The sequence below is a fragment of the Polypterus senegalus genome, chromosome 13 (assembly GCF_016835505.1).
Source record: "Polypterus senegalus isolate Bchr_013 chromosome 13, ASM1683550v1, whole genome shotgun sequence".
Classification (NCBI taxonomy): domain Eukaryota; kingdom Metazoa; phylum Chordata; class Cladistia; order Polypteriformes; family Polypteridae; genus Polypterus; species Polypterus senegalus.
Window position 1 is genome coordinate 132,023,102 of NC_053166.1, and position 18,256 is coordinate 132,041,357.

The 18,256-nt window shown below is 35.3% G+C and overlaps 1 protein-coding gene across 1 annotated transcript in view; it reads left to right on the plus strand.

Annotated features, from left to right (window-relative positions):
* The first annotated feature begins 4,217 nt into the window (after nt 1-4,217).
* Nucleotides 4,218-18,256, plus strand: part of iqce (IQ motif containing E) — a 40,868-nt gene continuing 26,829 nt past the window's right edge. The window contains exons 1-5 of the mRNA XM_039775654.1: nt 4,218-4,779; nt 7,875-7,922; nt 12,060-12,105; nt 12,393-12,539; nt 15,810-15,941. Coding sequence (XP_039631588.1) covers nt 4,729-4,779; nt 7,875-7,922; nt 12,060-12,105; nt 12,393-12,539; nt 15,810-15,941 — 424 coding nt within the window. The 5' untranslated portion in view covers nt 4,218-4,728. The remainder of the gene's footprint in view (nt 4,780-7,874; nt 7,923-12,059; nt 12,106-12,392; nt 12,540-15,809; nt 15,942-18,256) is intronic.

An 18,256-nucleotide genomic window follows, 5' to 3' on the forward strand; every position in this document is an offset into this window, starting at 1 on the left:
ATTAAAAGGGTCAATCAGTCCAGTTGACTCCTCTTTTTTTTTCCAGGAGCAAAACATTTCAGGCTTGAACCGAGACTGACAGACTAAAATTCTGCCTATTTCTTTTCCAAGCATAGGCTTCTCCAAACAGTATTGTAAAGTCACCAAAATGAAAATATTTGTTTTTTATGGAGTAGGTGAACGCACAGCACACTACTGTCTATACTGACATTCACCCATTGATCAATCCATTTTCTCATTTATTACATGTCAGCCTGTCATTTGTTATATATTTAGGCTTGAACCTTACCTCTCCTTCTGAAACAGAGAGATGCGCTATTACCTGAAATTATTGTTTTAAAGTCTTCTGTTTTAACTTTTTATAAGCTTGGTTTAACACTACAGACAAGAAACCAGTTTAACAGCTGTTTTAACACTTCAACACTTATAACGTATCAGATCAGCATGTTGGTCAAGAATTAGATTAGATTAGATTAGATAAACTTTATTAATCCCATGGGGAAATTCAGAATTTTTAGTGCTAGGCAGAACACCATGGAGACAAGTAGTCACCTTGTGAAATTCATTGTTAGATAGTAATGGCTCCTATTTAAAAATGGCCTTTGGTGAAGTGGATCCATATTTCTGTAAAAAATAATAAACTAGAAAATCACCCATTGTATATTAAAATCATACTAGCCATGTGCGCCCAACTACGTTGCGCGTGTTAAAGTTGTCATTATGATTTTTTATAAGGGAAACAAAATTACAAAAGAAAACCCTTGGACATTGATTCGATAGGAACTGCCTACTGGGAATCACTGTCCGAATCTTAATTATGTGGTGGTGTAGGAGCATTTCTGCTTCTGTCCATTCACAGTCCGTCTCGTTTTCACGACGCTGTCGTTTCCTCTCACGATGTCTTCTCAATCTTTCTCCAATCTCGCAGGTTGCTTTGTGGCAATCCAAAGAGTAAGGCAATATACACGGAGCAATGGTTATAAAAGGGGGACACATAGGTATCCAGGCTCTTTAAAGCATAAATAGGGATCACTTCACTTACATGTGAGCAAGCCACGGTACAACTGTGAGACGCGCAGCACTTGCCGGCTACAATGTAACAATAATAATTTCCGGAACATGCTGTTACATTGTCATTCATTTTGCCCACTGTCTTTCTTTCACTCATATGTTACGTAGGCACGTACCTTTTATCTTCGGAAATCTCATTCTCTAACCAGGCCTCGGGAGCTAACCAGCGTAATACTGTCCACCACCCCTTTCGTTATTCTGGCACATTGTTGACATCCGTGAGTAACAACAACGTACTAAACTGGAAGGTGATCTACGCATGCGTGGAATTCGCGGACAAACAAAGATCAAGATCTAAATGAAAATCTCTTTAGTTAATTTAAAGCACAACAATTTGTTTAGTTTGAATGTCTGTGTTTTGAGGTGTGACTGGAGTACTACAGTCTTCAGTAGTATAAGCCTGGAGGAGATTCTTAATGCAATGCCTATGTTTTAGCTGTCTCTCTACTGCCATCTAGTGCTTCTTTTTCTAATTCATTCACGGACAAACAAAGATCAAGATCCAAATGAGGATTATATATAGAGATACTAAGCAATAATTACCAAAGCCAGTGGTTCTCAAACTGTGAGGCGCCCCCCCCCAGGGGGGCAACGAAGTAATAAAAGGGGGGGAGCAAAGATGTGAAAAAAAGAAAACAAGAATCAAAAATATGAAAAATACATCTATTGAAACCAAACCAAATTAACTTAAACTACATTCTGATACTAGAAAAATAAATATAGAGTTAGATAAATGTCAATAAAAGTTAAGTAGGTATAATAAAATATGCATCTATTATATATCATTAAATAAAAAAGAACAAATTGGTATTAGTGGGCTCCTTTCAAAAAACATTGGGGAGGGGGCGCGATTAAAACTGTTATGAAAATAAAAGGTGTCATTTTGTTTGGCTTTTCTCTACAAAGCAATCTTTTATATTTTTTTTGAACAGGCAACTACAATAGTTGACAAAAGCAAAGCATATAACATAATTTACTTAGAGTTTCAAAAATACTTTAAAGTAGTCCCACACTGAAGATTATTTGTAAAACTAGAAGCTGTAGACATCAGAAATAACCTACAAAACTGGATCACAAGTTGGTTAACTGATAGGAGACAAAGGGTACAGATAAGAGAAGAATGCTTCTCATGGAGTGAGGTCATTAGTGGAGCTCCTCAGGGGTCTGTCCTTGGACCATTACATTTTCGGATTTATATTAAGGACGTAGATTTCAGTATAGTTAGTAAACATGAGAAATTCACAGATTATACTAAAATTGGAGGAAGGGCAAACACTGAGGAGGCAGCAAAAACAATTTAAGAAGACTTGAACATGATTCAGAACTGGGGGAACACTGAGAAAATGTATAAAAGTGCAAAATGCTACATGTTGGCAAAAAGAACATTAATTATAAATACACAATGGGAGAAAATGTACCTAAATTAAGCAACCTCTGAAATCGACTTAGGAGCTTATTTGGACATAATGTGCAGAAGCAATTAAAAAGACAAATAAAATGTTAGGTTATATAATAAAGACAGCTGAATATAAATCAGGAGATGTTATGCTCTGATTGTATAATGCACTAGTGACACCACATATGGAGTATTGTGTGCAATTCTGGTCACCACTTAACAAGAAAGACTTGAAGTTGTTCAGATGAAAGCAACCGAGTGCATCCCAGGACTGAAGGACATGTTGTAGTCTGAAAGACTCTGAGAATGTTTAATCTTAGAGCAGAGGAGGATGTGTGGGGATGTAATCCAGATCATCTTCAAAATTTTCAAATGCATTTATAAAGTAGATCCAGACAAATTCTTTCAACTTAAGGGCGAATCACATACTCAAGGTCACCAGTCAAGATTAAGGGGAAGAGCATTTAGGACTGAAACCAGGAAGCATTTCTTTATGCAAAGAGTTGTGGTAATCTGGAACAAACTACTGAGACAGTTCAAACAGAAATCTCAGTAATCTTAGCTAAACAATCAAGCTTGATGGGCTAAATGTTCTCCTCTTCTTTGTCAAATGTTTCATGTTCTAAATTCTAATCAGATGATAGATTTTTGAGTCTTCTCTGTTCTTGTCTTTCAAGAGTAGGAACTTACAGATAGGTTCCAGAAAACAGACCCTTGGGAGTACTACTTGCATCCTTGATAATTTTGTTTGTGACCCTAGTGAGGTCTTTGTGTAGGGCAGTTACTTGTTAAAACCAGACATTTGCAACCTATCTGATCCAGAGTCTAAAAGATAGGGATCAAATCTCAGCTTTGTCACAATCTGTATAGAGTTTGCACATTCTCCCCATGTCTGAATTACTTTTTCCTCACACATTTCAAAGTTCTGCGTGCATAGGTTGATTAGGATTCGGAACTGCAGTATAAACTGGCATATTGTATATAAGTGAATGTGATCAGTGGTGAATTGCCATCCTGTCCAGTTTTCAAGGCTCCTACCCCACCATTATACGTGATCTAAGTGGGTTCATAGATTAATGGATTATTTTATTTTCCTGTTTATTACTAGAGTTTACACTTATTTTCATTTATATTAGCGCGGCTGTCTTTATTTTCTACTATTAGAAAGACACTGCCAGTTGTAGCAGGTTCATTGCAAATAGTATTACTGTTAATGCAATCGTGTTTCATCTACAATTGCCATGAGACAGTAATACAGATTGTTAAAGGTGCTAAATAACAGAATTTGAGAAGAATATATTAAAAAGAAAAAAATTAAAAAATATAAGGAATGGAGAAAACATAGCTAAACATAATCTCTTTACACTTTACGGATCCTAATTTAACGTATCAGGCTAAACTGATTAAATCCTTCCACGGTAGTCCGATGCAGGCGTGTTTTCTGTTCTTATAGTTTAAAGTGTATTGTAAAGCCCTATGGAGGTATGCAATGATGTTATTGTAATTTATGGCATCCACAGTTTCAAGAAACGGAGATTCTAATAGTGTTACAGATAAAAGTTAATGAATAAAAGATCGCGTGATTATAATCCTTTTATCGCCCATTAGCGCTGAACTTTTGCATCTCATCTCCGCTCATAAACGACATCACAGTGTGCTAATACTTGTGTAAACTCCGTGTTAGGACTTAGTTGCCCCGCCACGCTCGCGTGTCTTTGGTTGCTATAGACTACTACAACAGTGACGCTAAGCGAGAGAAGCGCAGGCAGGCAGAAGAACAGAGACTTACTTCAATAATAAAAACAGTAGGAAACTTTTACCAAAGTTTGAAATCTGTTGATGAGCTTACTTTTCTGGTCACATTGTTTAAACAATTTCAAGAAGAAGGCATCGCAGATCAAGTCTGCCTTATTACTGTCAGAAGGCGTGAAAAGTCATTGTCTACTTCAGAAAGTTACGTGTTATTAATATACTTTCTTACATTTTAAACTTTTAATTTAAGATTAAACCTTACCAAACAGTTGTTAGCCTGTAAAACCATGGCTCCGATGCATCCTCCGACGTGCTTATTAACGTACAGTAAATAACAATTAAAGGAACATCTAATGGAAGTCCAGTGAAGGGCTCGGCACTGGTACTTTTTGGCACATGCAGCTTCGCAGTTTGTGGCATTGTGAAGCTGAGTCTGCTTCTGCGGCTTATCCTGGGTTGGGGTACGTGTTTGTTCTCCTAAATAAAGAAGTAAGAATAAGGATCACACAATGTCGGTGACAGCCAGTGATTTTATCACTGACGAGGAGTTGGAAGAACTGGTAAGTGAATAAAAAGGTACACATTTAAGTAATCTGATTTATTTCTTAACATCTATTAATGTTCGCACTATCCGGTAAATCTATCACAAGGCCAACATAATACCTCACTGATCTAGAAATATACATGTCATGAATAACTTTTGACTTGCAGTACTGAAAGTTGAAGCTCATTGATAAATAAGAATTTTGCACACGCAGAGGCGCGGAGATACTGTGTAGTAAATGAGTTTACACAAGTTTTGTTAGAAATAAGGGTTTTGCACAAGCAGAAGCTCACAGATAATGTGCTGTTAACATGGAGTTTACACAAGTTGAAGCTCGAAGATAGTGTGTTGTAAATGAGAAGTTTGCACAAGTGGAAGCTCACAGATAGCATCAATTAATCATCACAGATCATATGTTGTAAATCAGGAGTTTACTCAGGTTGGCGCTCACAGATATTTTGTTATAAATAAGGTGTGTGCACAAGCACAAGCACAAGCTTACTGTGTAGTAAATGTGAAGTTTACACAAGTAGAACCCCACAGGTAATGTGTTGTAACTTGTAAATAAGGAGTTCACACAGGTTGAAGCACACAGATACTGTACTATAAATGAGAGGTTTATACAATTAGAAGATCACAGATACTGTATTATAACGAATGAGTTTGCAGTTAAGTTCATTCCTCATTTCCTATAATTTATTTGTGACCTATCAGTATACAGTCCCTTTTAAACATTCTGGCCAGCTTTCCATGTATTCAAAGCATGAACTTTGTTTGCACAGCCACCTTGGATTTAGACTTTATTCATCCTTGGGTGAATATCTTGAAGAGATGGATGATTTCTGTGTATTGTGTGGAATGACATGATAAACACAACTCTGGTATTATTTATCTATTCTTTTTATTAAAACTGGTTATTCCAGTTTAGGATGATGACCTGAAGCCTATCCAAGCAGTGTATTGTGAATTTATTATTTAGTACCCTCCCTATGTCTTGAAACAATATTTTTTTACATTATTAAAAGTAATTCCTGTTTGAAATGGTTAGATGAATATTTGGCAACACTGCAGAATGTAACATTTAATTGCTTAGTAGTTATTTTCAGGTCAGCAATGTGGTGCAATGGTTAGCATTCTAGGTCATGGGTTTGAATCCTGTGCCTATCACTGTCTGTGTGGAATTTACAAATGTTTCTGTGTGTCTTTCACTGGAGACTGGGACTGTGCAGGTTAGGTTAATTGGTTGACTGTGAGCATTGGTTTGAATATGAGGTGGCCTTGAAATGCACAGACCCTACTGGCCCGAAACAGCTTTGGTCCCTGAATTGGATTAAATGTGTTCTATTGTGTTATATTTTTACATACTGTACATAACATTATACAATAATGGCCAAGAAAAAAATTTGAATCTCATGTTTTCATGTAGAATTGAGAGAAAAAAGTTTATGTTATAATAGAATCAAATTGTGACCAATGCTGTACTATGGCAAATGATGTGAAAAATAACCCCAGAAAAAAAAATCTCATGTAACCATAATGTCCATTATCTAGTTGTATGGACAAATAGATACTGTACTTCTGTAATTATCAGTGCATATCATAAATAGGAAAAAGCATTCCCATAATTCTGCATTTTTGAAATGTAGGTCTGATCCTATCTTGTCTTCAATTGTTGTAATCCTTTCTTAATTGTTTTAGTAACATTTTGATTTTAAGAGCTTCAGACAATATCTAACAATGTAGAATGTCTTAAATTAGAACATGGTTGTTATATTAATGAAACCTGACAAAAGACAGGAACATCTGAGAAGTACAATATGTATTTATGGCTCCATAGACCACTGCTTAATGTTGCTACCAAATATCTTAGACTGTGTTCTGATTATCAGCTGAGATTGCTGAATTTTCATGTTATCTTTGTACAGTGTTCATATGGATTTCTTGCGGGGTCTTTGAGGTCCATTTGTAGTGAATGTGACTGGCTCCTTTTCACCCTGTATTGAACAAACTGGTGACATAAAATAGGTGGATGGTTTCTTTGTCAAAATTATTTTTGCTTGCATATATAGTATTACATATGCACATACAGTAATTTCAGAATTGCAAATTCATCAGCTTTGTAGCCACATATCTTCAGTTACTTAAACAATAACTCATTTACTTTCCAAACCCTCTGAGTACTATGTACAGTATGACAGGACAGAACACGAGTCCATCATGGGGTTCAATCACATGGAAAACTCACCTATACAGAAAAGACTTGCACATCCGTTATGAGGAAAAGTGGAGAAAACCCATCAGAACATATTGAGAGTTCAGTTCCACACAGTTGTTTCAAAATAAAACAGGCAAACTGTATTAATTGTTAACTGTAACATGCACCGTATCTCTTTTTAAAAATGGGGTTCACAACTTCAGTCTTCCTGTCTATCTCCTGCTGCTTCTTTCTCTGTCCCTCATGTTTTTTTAATGGTGAGTGATACTGTGTTAATCATAACAGTTCTAATCTCCCATCAGTATATATAGTACTGGTTAGCCATCATAACCAGTTTTTCTTTTATTTTTCAGAGCACTCAGTTTTAGGCCACACATCATATTATTTCTTATGTCTGTTAGAGAATGTAAACTGCTGTGGAATAAGGAATGATGGAAAATTAGATAGCATCATGAAAAATCCCCACCATCACCTCCAGGAGGTGCTTTCTTGGATCACTTTTAGCCGCAGGCTCTTTTCTTTACAGTGTGCAGAGAAGTGCCTCTGGGGATCTTTTCTGCTTGCCGCTATCAAGCAAATCAGTGCTTCCTCCCTACATCCTAAATTCTTATACTCTTTAAGATCACTTTGTATTTATTTTGCTATTTCTTCACAATATGTATTTGTTTATTGATTGATTAATTATATTATTTGTCCTGTGAGTATATATTTTTGTTTTTATATTTCTAATGCTGTATCCATCTAAATTTCCTCTTGGGATTAATAACATTTGTATAAACTAATGTGATCTAAAAAAAAAGGAAATGTTATTTCCATGTAGTGTGTCTTTCTGAGGATGCATTTTAAAATCACAGTATGAATCTTTGTTTTCGTTTAATGTTTCTCTGTATTTGAAGGGAGATGATGTGTTGTCGGTTGCAACTTATGAATCTGATACAGATAAGGTGAGTTTATTGTTCCTTATTGTTTGCTTAAAAGTAGTTTAATTGACTTTAAGCTTTTTGTCATAAATGATGCCAATAGAAATCCACACTTTTACTTTAAAGATAGTCATTTTTTTGCCCAACGCTGTGTTTTTTTAGATTCTTTAATGTTTGCATCTATGGTAAAAATGCAAATTCTGAGTGAAATCCTTAATGTTCACATTTTCAGAAAATAGTTTAAAGATTAGGTTAGGGTTCACACTATGACTCAATACTTAATAGAGGCTAATGGAACTATGGGCATTAATTCTCTTTATTTGGGTGCATATGGTACCAGCTAATGTGCCATTGATAGATGATATCATCTCAAAAAATCTGAGGACTTTTTTAATTGATTGTAGTTAGGGTTTTGACTTGACCATGTAGTATATTTTTTTTTATTTTGCATTTTATAATTATTCTGTTATTACTGTATGCTTAGGATCAAAGTCATATTGAAAGATTAAAGGTGTACTCCACCCAAAAATGTTTATATGTTATTCCACGTAGTTTTAGTGATAATCAAGAATATTTTTAATCTCATGTTTTCTTGGAGAACAGAGATAAAAAAAAAAAATCTATGACATAATACAAGCCAAAAGTGACCAATGTAAAAAAAAGTTCATGGATAAAAAAAAATCACATTACTAATGTCAGTTATCCAGTCATATGCCCAAAATGTTCAAAACATGCATTTATTGCTAAAATATTCTTAAATCGATTCTTTCAGAAAAATCAGCGCACATCGTACACAGGAAATGTAGGTGACGTTGAAGATACTGTAAGACTCTTGACCAGTGAATGAGGGGAGAGGCAGATCTTCAGTTCAAAAAGTCATCCCATGGTCACCATTGGCTTGTCTTTTGTCAGAAACTTTTTTAAATCTCCATTCTGTATGAAAACATGAGATTAAAAGTGTTTCTTAGTCATTACTACAAACTCCATAGGTTAAATAACTAATAAAAAAATATATCATTTTTGGGTGGAGTATTCCTTTAACATTTCTCCTATTTTCAGCTTGCCTATAGAATTTTTGTGTATGTTGATCCTTTCATTTCCCTTCTGTCCTGCCAAATATTCCACACCCTGATGAAGATGTAGTCCGTAAGATAATGCTGCATTCACTAGAAATACCTTATTTGGATTTTACAATTTTTTTTTTTAATTTTAGTAAAAAAGACTCGATCTTGATTTGACTGGATCACAAAACTATTTCTGTAAGGTTTTATTATATTTAAAGTGTCATTACAGATGCCAGCAATCTCTATGACCTTTTTTAATTGGTGATTTTCTTCTTATTAATCACAAAGATGGTCCACAGGTGGACACAACTTGGCTTGTGTTCGTCAAGATGTGCACGTTGACCAGTTTTTGCTTAAACAAAGGCTTGCACATTCTTCAAAATTAGTAATAGATGGTTGGTGGCTTCACTAATCAGCCTCATCGTTAATCATTTCTGCACCAGACATAATTTACTGGAGCTGTGACCTTTAGGTGGATATGCTTAGCCAACCCATTTTTTTTTTGTTTTTTCAAATGCAATTACATTTCCCACTGCTTTATTATTTATTTTTCAAATTGGACAATCTGTTTTAAAATGCTTAGGTATAGATGGTTAGAAATTGTATTTTAAAGTGTCTGATATTCAGGCTGTCAGGCCTCAGGGTTTGAAATATTTGTATAGGGACTGCATTATAAAATAATCTAGGGAAGCACACCTTTTATTACCATGTTAAAGTCATGCTTTAAATTGAGGATACTTTCATATCCCTCAGTGGAACTGTATATCTTTGTTGACTTTACAGGTTTGTTACACTGATATGTGTCAGTGTAACAGTATTATTGTAGTTAGCGTCTATATCATCATCATCATCATCATCATCATCATCATCATTATCATTTCAAGTTTAGTGGCCATTGTGCAGGTTTAATCCGGTTGTCTAGTTGCCTCCAGATCTTATTTTTTCACTTTCCATGTGTCTGGGCATCCTTTGGTGTGAAACTCCTTCTTCTCATGTCATCTAATACCACCTCCAAGTGCATCTTCTGGGTCTCATCAATTCCACCTTTATCAAAGTGCTTATTTTTATCCAGTCATCCTCCTACTTTAACTCCACATCACCAAACCACCTCAGTTTGCTTCTCCCCAGCACAATATCTGTCACCTCCACACCAGGACTTTCTGCTGTCAGCTAGGTATTTGTCTTTCTTTAATTCTGTGACACTGCTTACATTCACCCAATCATTTTCACCTCTGTTATTTTTATCTTTGCTTCATGTTCCACCATCTTTGTCTCACTCCAATACAGTGTAATGATGCTCACAGCTTTCATAAAATGTTCCATTCATTGCCAGAGAGACCCTTTAGAAGTCATAAACCTCTCAGAAGTTTCTTCATGCACCTGTCACCCTCATGCACACTCAACATGTGCTTAAATAGCAGAGTTTCCTTACTGGCTTTCCCTTCCATGTATTCTCCTTCCGTTATGCTAATTACATAATCTCATTCTGGGAATCCAGGGCACCTCCATGTTGCAGGGAGGACTCCATCTAGTGGTGTGGATGTATTGGCCAGGATAAGCTGCCGGCCATCTCTCACACCATATATTTGATCTCTATTTGCCTTTTTGTTATTTCTCCGAGTAGTATGTTCTCTTTCTTTGCGCTAATGCAATGTTTACTTTCTTTGTTTTGTTTGCTGCTTTCATATTCTGTATCTTGCTCTGCATGTGTTTCGCGCCTACGTTTTTTATGAGTCTTTTGAATTCCAGTTTTCATTATCTCTAACCTGCTCTGCAAGTGTTTGGCCCCCTTGTTTTTTAACCTCTTTATGATGTTTTACTTTGTTTTCTACTCTGTCTTTTATTTCTGAACTCGCTTTGTCCTGCTTTTGTTTCAGTGACACCTGGTCTGTGGTGATTATTTTCCCTTTTTCGAGTAATAATTTCCGTTTGTTTGCGCTACTGTGATCTTTACTTTCTTTTTTTTTATACTTTCTAATTTTACTACTTCTATATTCTTTAACTTTCTCCACATGTGTACCGCGCCTTTTTTTTTTTTTTTCGAATTCCACTGCTTTCATAATCTCTAACCTGCTCTGCATGTGTATAGCGGCAATTCAGTTCTCACACAATTGCAGATTCAAATCTCACACATTCCTTGGTCAGCCTCCGGAACTTCAGCCTCTTGCTTTATTTGGTACTTTTGACTAAACAGTCTACAGCCAAGTGTTATGATATCACCTGTGCTTTTTACCATGTCCTAATCGCCTCTTCTCACCAGCAATATTCTATCATGTTTTTTAGACCACTAGCTTCAAATGCAATCAACTTCTTTTCTTTTTGCTTAAACAGTTTCTCTCATGTCATTAAATTTGAGAATCAACTGCCTTCAACATTCCCCACCAAAAAACTGAATGTCACCAGTCAGTACAATCTTCTTCACCTTTTCTTCTGCAACCCAGAATCACTCCATCAACCTGTCATAAAATTCATCTTCTTCTTTATTGCCTGTGGGTCTCTGCCAATACTGTATACAGTTAAACGTCTTAAAAACCACAACACGTTCTCATAGCATCTTCAACTTCATCACCTTGTTCACCCACTTTTCTGGAATATGTACTCAACACCCAGCAATGTCTTTACTGTCTACCACCACTACTGAGCAGTCACATCTGTAACTGTCGGTCTTATCTCATGTATGCAGCATACATTTAACGTTCCACCATTTTCATACTCCAATATGCCAAGGTGCAATTCTTTTACATTTTCATACATATTCTTTTACATGTCTTATTTGCTCCCTCTCCTTCATCTCCCTTGGTAGCAAACTGGGCTCCCCACAAAGTATGAGGTCTAGAACCATTATCAATGTACCCCCACTCATGTTTTGCATCTTTCATCTGAAGGCATAATGGAGCAGGACTTTTTAAAGTCTTTTTAGTTGCCTTTTTGTCACGCAGGAGGGATGATGACCTTATTTTAAAATCACAGAGGTTTCAGTTTGCTTTTGCAAATTAAATGTCATGAAAAATATTTTAAATCTGTGTTTAATGTAATATTGAATTATTGCTTTTAATATTTCAGTCTGTAATGTATTGCTTATATTTCTTGTTCTTAGAAACCAAAGAAAAAAAAGAATTTACATAAACCTCCTCGTTCTCCAAGTAAGATTTAGATTTTTTTGGATGCACAGTTTATTTAATTTTCTATATTCTATTTATTTTTTTATCAGAAAGCTGCTAAAAGGTACTCTAATGCTTAGTTAAAACTATAGTTAACTTCATATTACATTTTGTTCTTTATAAAGTTAATTTTAAGTACTCAAATTTTAAGTTTTATCCCAGGCTTATTATTTAAATTGTATTTTTTTATTATTGCATAAAAGAAAGTTAAAGTTGTTAATATTTTGTGCAAGATATCTACAAGTATTAAGCCAGCTGCTTTTCTCTAGAATCACCATATTTATCAAACACATACCAGCATCCAAAAAAGGCAGCTGTTTGGAGATCTTTGAAAGGAAGCGGTTCAATGCATCTGGAAAATCCTTCTTCTCGGACTCCCAGAGAATTGTGGCTGGCCTCACTTAAAAATGGGTTTGGTATGTGAGATTTTTAGCTTTTCAAATACTTATGAGTAAATTAAGAAATATAAATTTGAATTTTACTTCCTCAGTTTACAGGTTTTACTCCCTCAACCTATAGATATACATACTACTTTAATTGTCAATGGTGTATTGGCTCATTTTGGGTGGGCATATGAGTGTGTCCTGCAATGCCATGTAGAGTTGTTTCCTGCTTTGCCTCCAATACAGTGGCAGTAGGTTTTGATCTTTCTGTAACCCTAACTTGGATTAATCAAGTTTAGAAAATTGATGGATAGTTGGATCCATTTTTGAGTGTTATACTCAAATATACATTTCGAAAGTGCAATTGCTTTCATATTGTTCATATCTACAAAAGAGACATAGCTTGAACGCACAAAAGATCCTGAACTTCATGGTGAATAGTCTTTAGTCTTCATTTATTATGATTGCCTGATAATTGCTTCAGAGAGTAGTCAAGAGATTCTGTTTTGTTAAAGGAAGACTAGAAAGTAAAAAATTAAATGAATATCTGAATTTGGTACGAGTATGACTTCCATATTCGGTGAACAGATAAATGTACATACTTTGAGTTACATTCCCAAGACTGTCTGACTGTCTTACTAAATGTAACAGCCGACCTGGCCTTTGGCTTCCTAGTACAAGTACACGCCTTAGACATATTATGTAGTTTCTAGAAGCTCCTTTGGACAGTAGAAGTGGATCTCCATCAAATAATGCAGGCTCCAAAGTCTTAACATTGAAGAAGACCTAATTTTTTCTAAGACATCTCTGAGGCCATCTGGATTTTTTTCCATATCATAATAATTTACTTTCCACCTATGCTGGTAAAGGTTGTGATAGCAACATGCTAACCAAGCCTCTCTATCTCAATTAATTTTCTCCAGACCTTCTCGGAGGATGCTCACACTCTCCCAAGATAATTAAGAGAGATTAATGGTGCTCCTTGTTCTAGTTCTCTTCGTTCGTTTTATTCAAGTGGGCTACCCATTTTATTTTAACTACAAATCCAACCTTGAAGTGTCAGTGCAAGGGGTAATTAGTTAGTCTCTTGTTCCACGGCCAGGGTAGAATCTGCAACATTCAACCTGAGCCTCTTGTTCAACACAGTTACCTTGTTTGGAGTGCATTATTCATAAAATGTGTTGTCTGTGTTAAGTTTCTATTAACAGTGTTTCATCATAGTATTTTTCACATTTCATAAGCTTCACCGGAACTTTTTAATATCAAGGAATTTATTGAATTTATTGACTGATAGGCAAGAGTTTGTTATTCTTGGCAACAGCAGGTCCAGCACTGTGCCAGTCATACAAGGAGTTCCTCAGGGCTCTGTCCTTGGCCCTCTGCTTTTCTGTATTTATATGCTTCCCCTTGGCCATATTATTCATAGCTTTGGACTGGGTTATCATTTTTATGCAGACTATACTCAACTCTATTTCAATGTTAAAAGTGGAAGTTCATCAGAGTTTTCTCAACTCACAACCTGCCTCAGTGAAATTAAAACCTGGATGGAGCAGAACTCTTTAAAATTAAATTGAAACAAAACTTATCTCCTGCAAATTGGGACTAAAGTGCAACTTAATACAATGAGCTCCTTTCCAGTCCATCTTGGCGGTGATCTCATCAGACCTGCCTCTACTGCAAAGAATCTTGGTGTCATTTTTGATTCCTCCCTCTCTTATTCCGCCTACATAAATCACATTAAGAAACATTCTTACTTTCATCTCCTTTTCTAATGGTGAGAAACTTGTCCATGCTTTTATCACATCCTGCATCGATTATTGTAATTCCCTACTGGCAGGTGCCCCTTCTAATCTTATATCACAGCTCCAGCTTATTCAAAACTCAGCAGCAAGATTCCTGACTTCAATTCAAAAAGTCAAACCCAAGTAAATTGTGTTGAAGATTTGCTTCTAACACCTGACAAACCCCCAACCCTGCCTTTCACTGATCAAGTCTGGTGTTGATTTCAAAATGCAGTATTACGGGAATGCGTTTTTCTATTCATGATGTGTGCTGATTTTTCTGGAAGTACAAAGGAAAATAGAAAAAGGCAACTTACCCTTTAATATTGGTAACTGTGAGCAGATGAACGTAACAGTTATATCTCTTCTCCACATAGTCTCCCTGCAGGTTGATGCCCTTCTTGTGTCATTCCACTAACTTCTTGATTCCTTGAGAGTAGTTTTTTGGCTGCTCCTGGTCTGCCCCTTTTCCTTAACCACCTCATAAAAGATGAACGTGCGACTGTGAAGAACCTCTTTAAGTGGACCAAATATTGTTTGAATTTCTTCTTTACTGGAGAAGATGGGTGTTTCTTGCATGCTTTGTCTCTTACTTTCTGGTTCACAGTGATGGACCCATGTCTTATTTCTGGTTACAGTCTGTTTCAAATGTACTGTTTCTTGTGCAGATCAGTAAGCTGTCTGGGTACCCATTTTGTGTAAACTTTATTGTACAACAAATCATCATGCACTATGGCATGTGCAGATCCATAGCTGATATTCAAATGTAGAGCAACAGCGGATATCATAGTCCATTGGTCTTCTTTGATGAAGAGCTTTGCCATTTCGACGTAGACTTGTGTGTGCGATATTGATAGCTGACCAGATTGAGGTTCATCATTCATAAACTTTGAGTAAACCTTTGTTGAGTACTGCCCAAAGAAATCGCACAACAGCGTGTTGCTAAGCAGTGGTGCAATCCCGCAGCATAGTGTCAATGTTCATTTGACATTGATTTCAGCTAGACTAATGGCACAGAGCTGCATTGTGTGTGTTCGAACTATTCAAAAGATATCATGAACGTGTTGTACTACTTCTGCTTCATATCCATTAGGGTTACGCCATAATTTTCTAATTGCCTTTAGTTTTTGATTTACCCTAGTATCTACTTAACAGTATTTTAGTAAAAAATGTATGCATTTGTATTCTGTGAACAAGCAACTGGGTAAGTGGCATCTGAATTATGTGACACAAATAACGTGAGGAATGTTTTTTTATATAATTTGCTATTATTTTAAATGCCCTGAATCCTTTATGTTGCTGTGTCCCATGGAATGCCACTTTTAGGGTTCTACCTGCTAGGCAAAACAGCTTGAAACATAATAGAACATGTATTTTTGTCATTATCAGGGTTTTTCTGCATAATGTAATTGTACTGATTAAATCACTTTTTAACTTTACTTTAGCTTCTATCGGTTATCCCTTTGGTGGACATTCTGTAGTGTAATGTGTTGTAGCCTTAACCATGTTATTCTGTTTGCAGCAACAGCACAGCCTGTCAAAGCAGAATATGACTATGCTCAGGCCCGACTTGTTGCTTCCAGCAGCACTCCTGAATATCTAAAAGAAGCACTTGGCATGAAAAAGCCAAAACATTCACGATCTGCCAGCACTGGTGAGTTGAAAAACTTAATTGGCTGGTAATGTATGTTTACTTAACATTTTACGTTTTTGGCAGTGTTAAATCACTCTAGTGCTCTGTATTTGCTTACTTATTAAATAAAGTGAAGGAATGTTCCATTCTAAAACAAACATTTTCTCAGTTTGCACTTAAAACAAATATAAATGTGCAAAATTACTGTAAATAGGAGCTTGATGAACTTCATTTTTACTATTGTTCTATATACTGATCTGGCCCATTCAAAAGACAAGTCTATAAAAAAACAGACCATATACTTGGCAAATACACACAAAACCTTTTGATATTTACCAATGATTTTAGAATCAATATGTTAAGAATTATAAATATGAAATGTTACCATTAACAACCTCACTTTAAATGATTTAGGCTATTCAGTTCACTCTATTATAAATTCTAAGTCACTGTGTTTTATTATTCCACATACTTGTCAGACTTTCATTGTCCTTTTCATTTTTGCCTCTTGAACTTTTTTTTTACTGAATGTTATTTAATTGTTAGCTGCCAGACATATACTGTGAGTGCATGAAACCTTTATTGTAGTTGTTGAGTTCTGTCATTATTGTTCTGTTTGTTTTGATTGCTGTATCTGTGTAGACCTTTGGAGCTGAAAGCTTCACAATTTATGATAAACGTACAGAAATAAGTGGTATTGTAAATTTTATGGTAATGTTAACTATGAGATAATATGTACGTAAACATCTGGACAATAACATATTTGCTAATTAAATTCAGATCCAAAACTTGTGCTTTGCAAAACTTACTGTAATTAGGATTATCAGCTGTTTACATTTGATGTGGTTTAGATTTGTGGGCTAAAACTTTTTGTTTATCAATTATTTTCTATTGAGCTATCTCAATAACAAAATAATTGAGCTTTTGAATTGTTAATCTTGCATCTTCAAAATTCAGAGGCATAATACGTGCAGGTTGAATGGTGGTTTAGTAGTAACCAATGCCTCATGTTCCTTTACTACCACACAGATTGTGAGGAGGCTGAATCCAAGCCTAATTTTATTGTCTCTGTTGAGTATACACGTTTTGTCTGTTTCTACATGGATTTGTTTTCTTTTTAGCCCCTTTATCCCAAAAATATGTTTGCTATGTTAATTGGTGACTATAAGTTAGCCAGGTATAACTAGTACCTAATTAATATGTTTGGGGCCTTGTCTAGATTAACCAATCCTTAGTAAACGACTACATTTCTAACAGAGAACCAGGAGAAAATATATATTTCATGTAAATGCAAATGTGCTCATTTTAAAGCTCATTTTAGAGAACATCTAAAAAACAAAATTGAAAAATAGTGAATGTGAACAAAACTTCAATTAAAATCATCAAAATTAAGATGCTGTTTTCAGCCTTTGGCAAGAACCAAGTCAGGCAACAACTTTACACATCAAGGATTAGTAAACTAAATGACTGTGAAATATATCCCAGCTGATTAATATAATACAGTATACCCCCCTCAATAGACATAAACCTTTTAATGAATAAATAAAGCATTGAATCATTCTGGATATTTGGTTCTGCAAATAATTTTAGACAACATTGAACTAACTGGGAGCTGACTCATTGATATGATGAATAAAAGAAATGAAGTATTTCTGTAACATATTTTTTAAATCCCAGCAGAGGATGGCATGTATTTCTCTTAATGGGTCAATATTTTGTCAAAGAGTAATTTTTAAAACAAGATGCAAGGAGCAATTGATAATTGATAGTTGTATGACAGCTAACTGTATGACATTCAGCAGAAATAATGCAAGTATACTGACTTTAGCAGACTGTGTTATTTGACTGTGCTGTGCCTCTTTGTTACTTGATCCACTTTCATCTTAATTTTGGGCTGTTCATCTTAACAACAGAACAAAAGAAATTTGAATAGAGCATGTGCATAGTTCTTAATCTATGTGGTCACATTCTTGAAATTATAGAGCAGGCAAAATCCTGTGTTGTGTAGTTTATTCATTTAAATTTATCTTTTTTATTGCTGTGCACTCAATGCTGAACATTCATCATATTATTATATAGAAGATTATTCTTTGACTAATAAGAATAGTGTATTTTGCATCTAACAAATACCTGTTACAAGGCTGGAAATAATATAAATATATTAATTTGTTTATCATCTCACAGTTGTACATTTGGTATTCTTTTAATAATCAGCTATTTGTGCTTTCTCAATTTACATGGCCCAAGTTCAAGCTGTCTGAAGCCTTTGGCCTGTAACATCATACAATAGTAATGTTGACGACTCTTGGTTTCACTCAGTGTTAATGCTCTTCCAC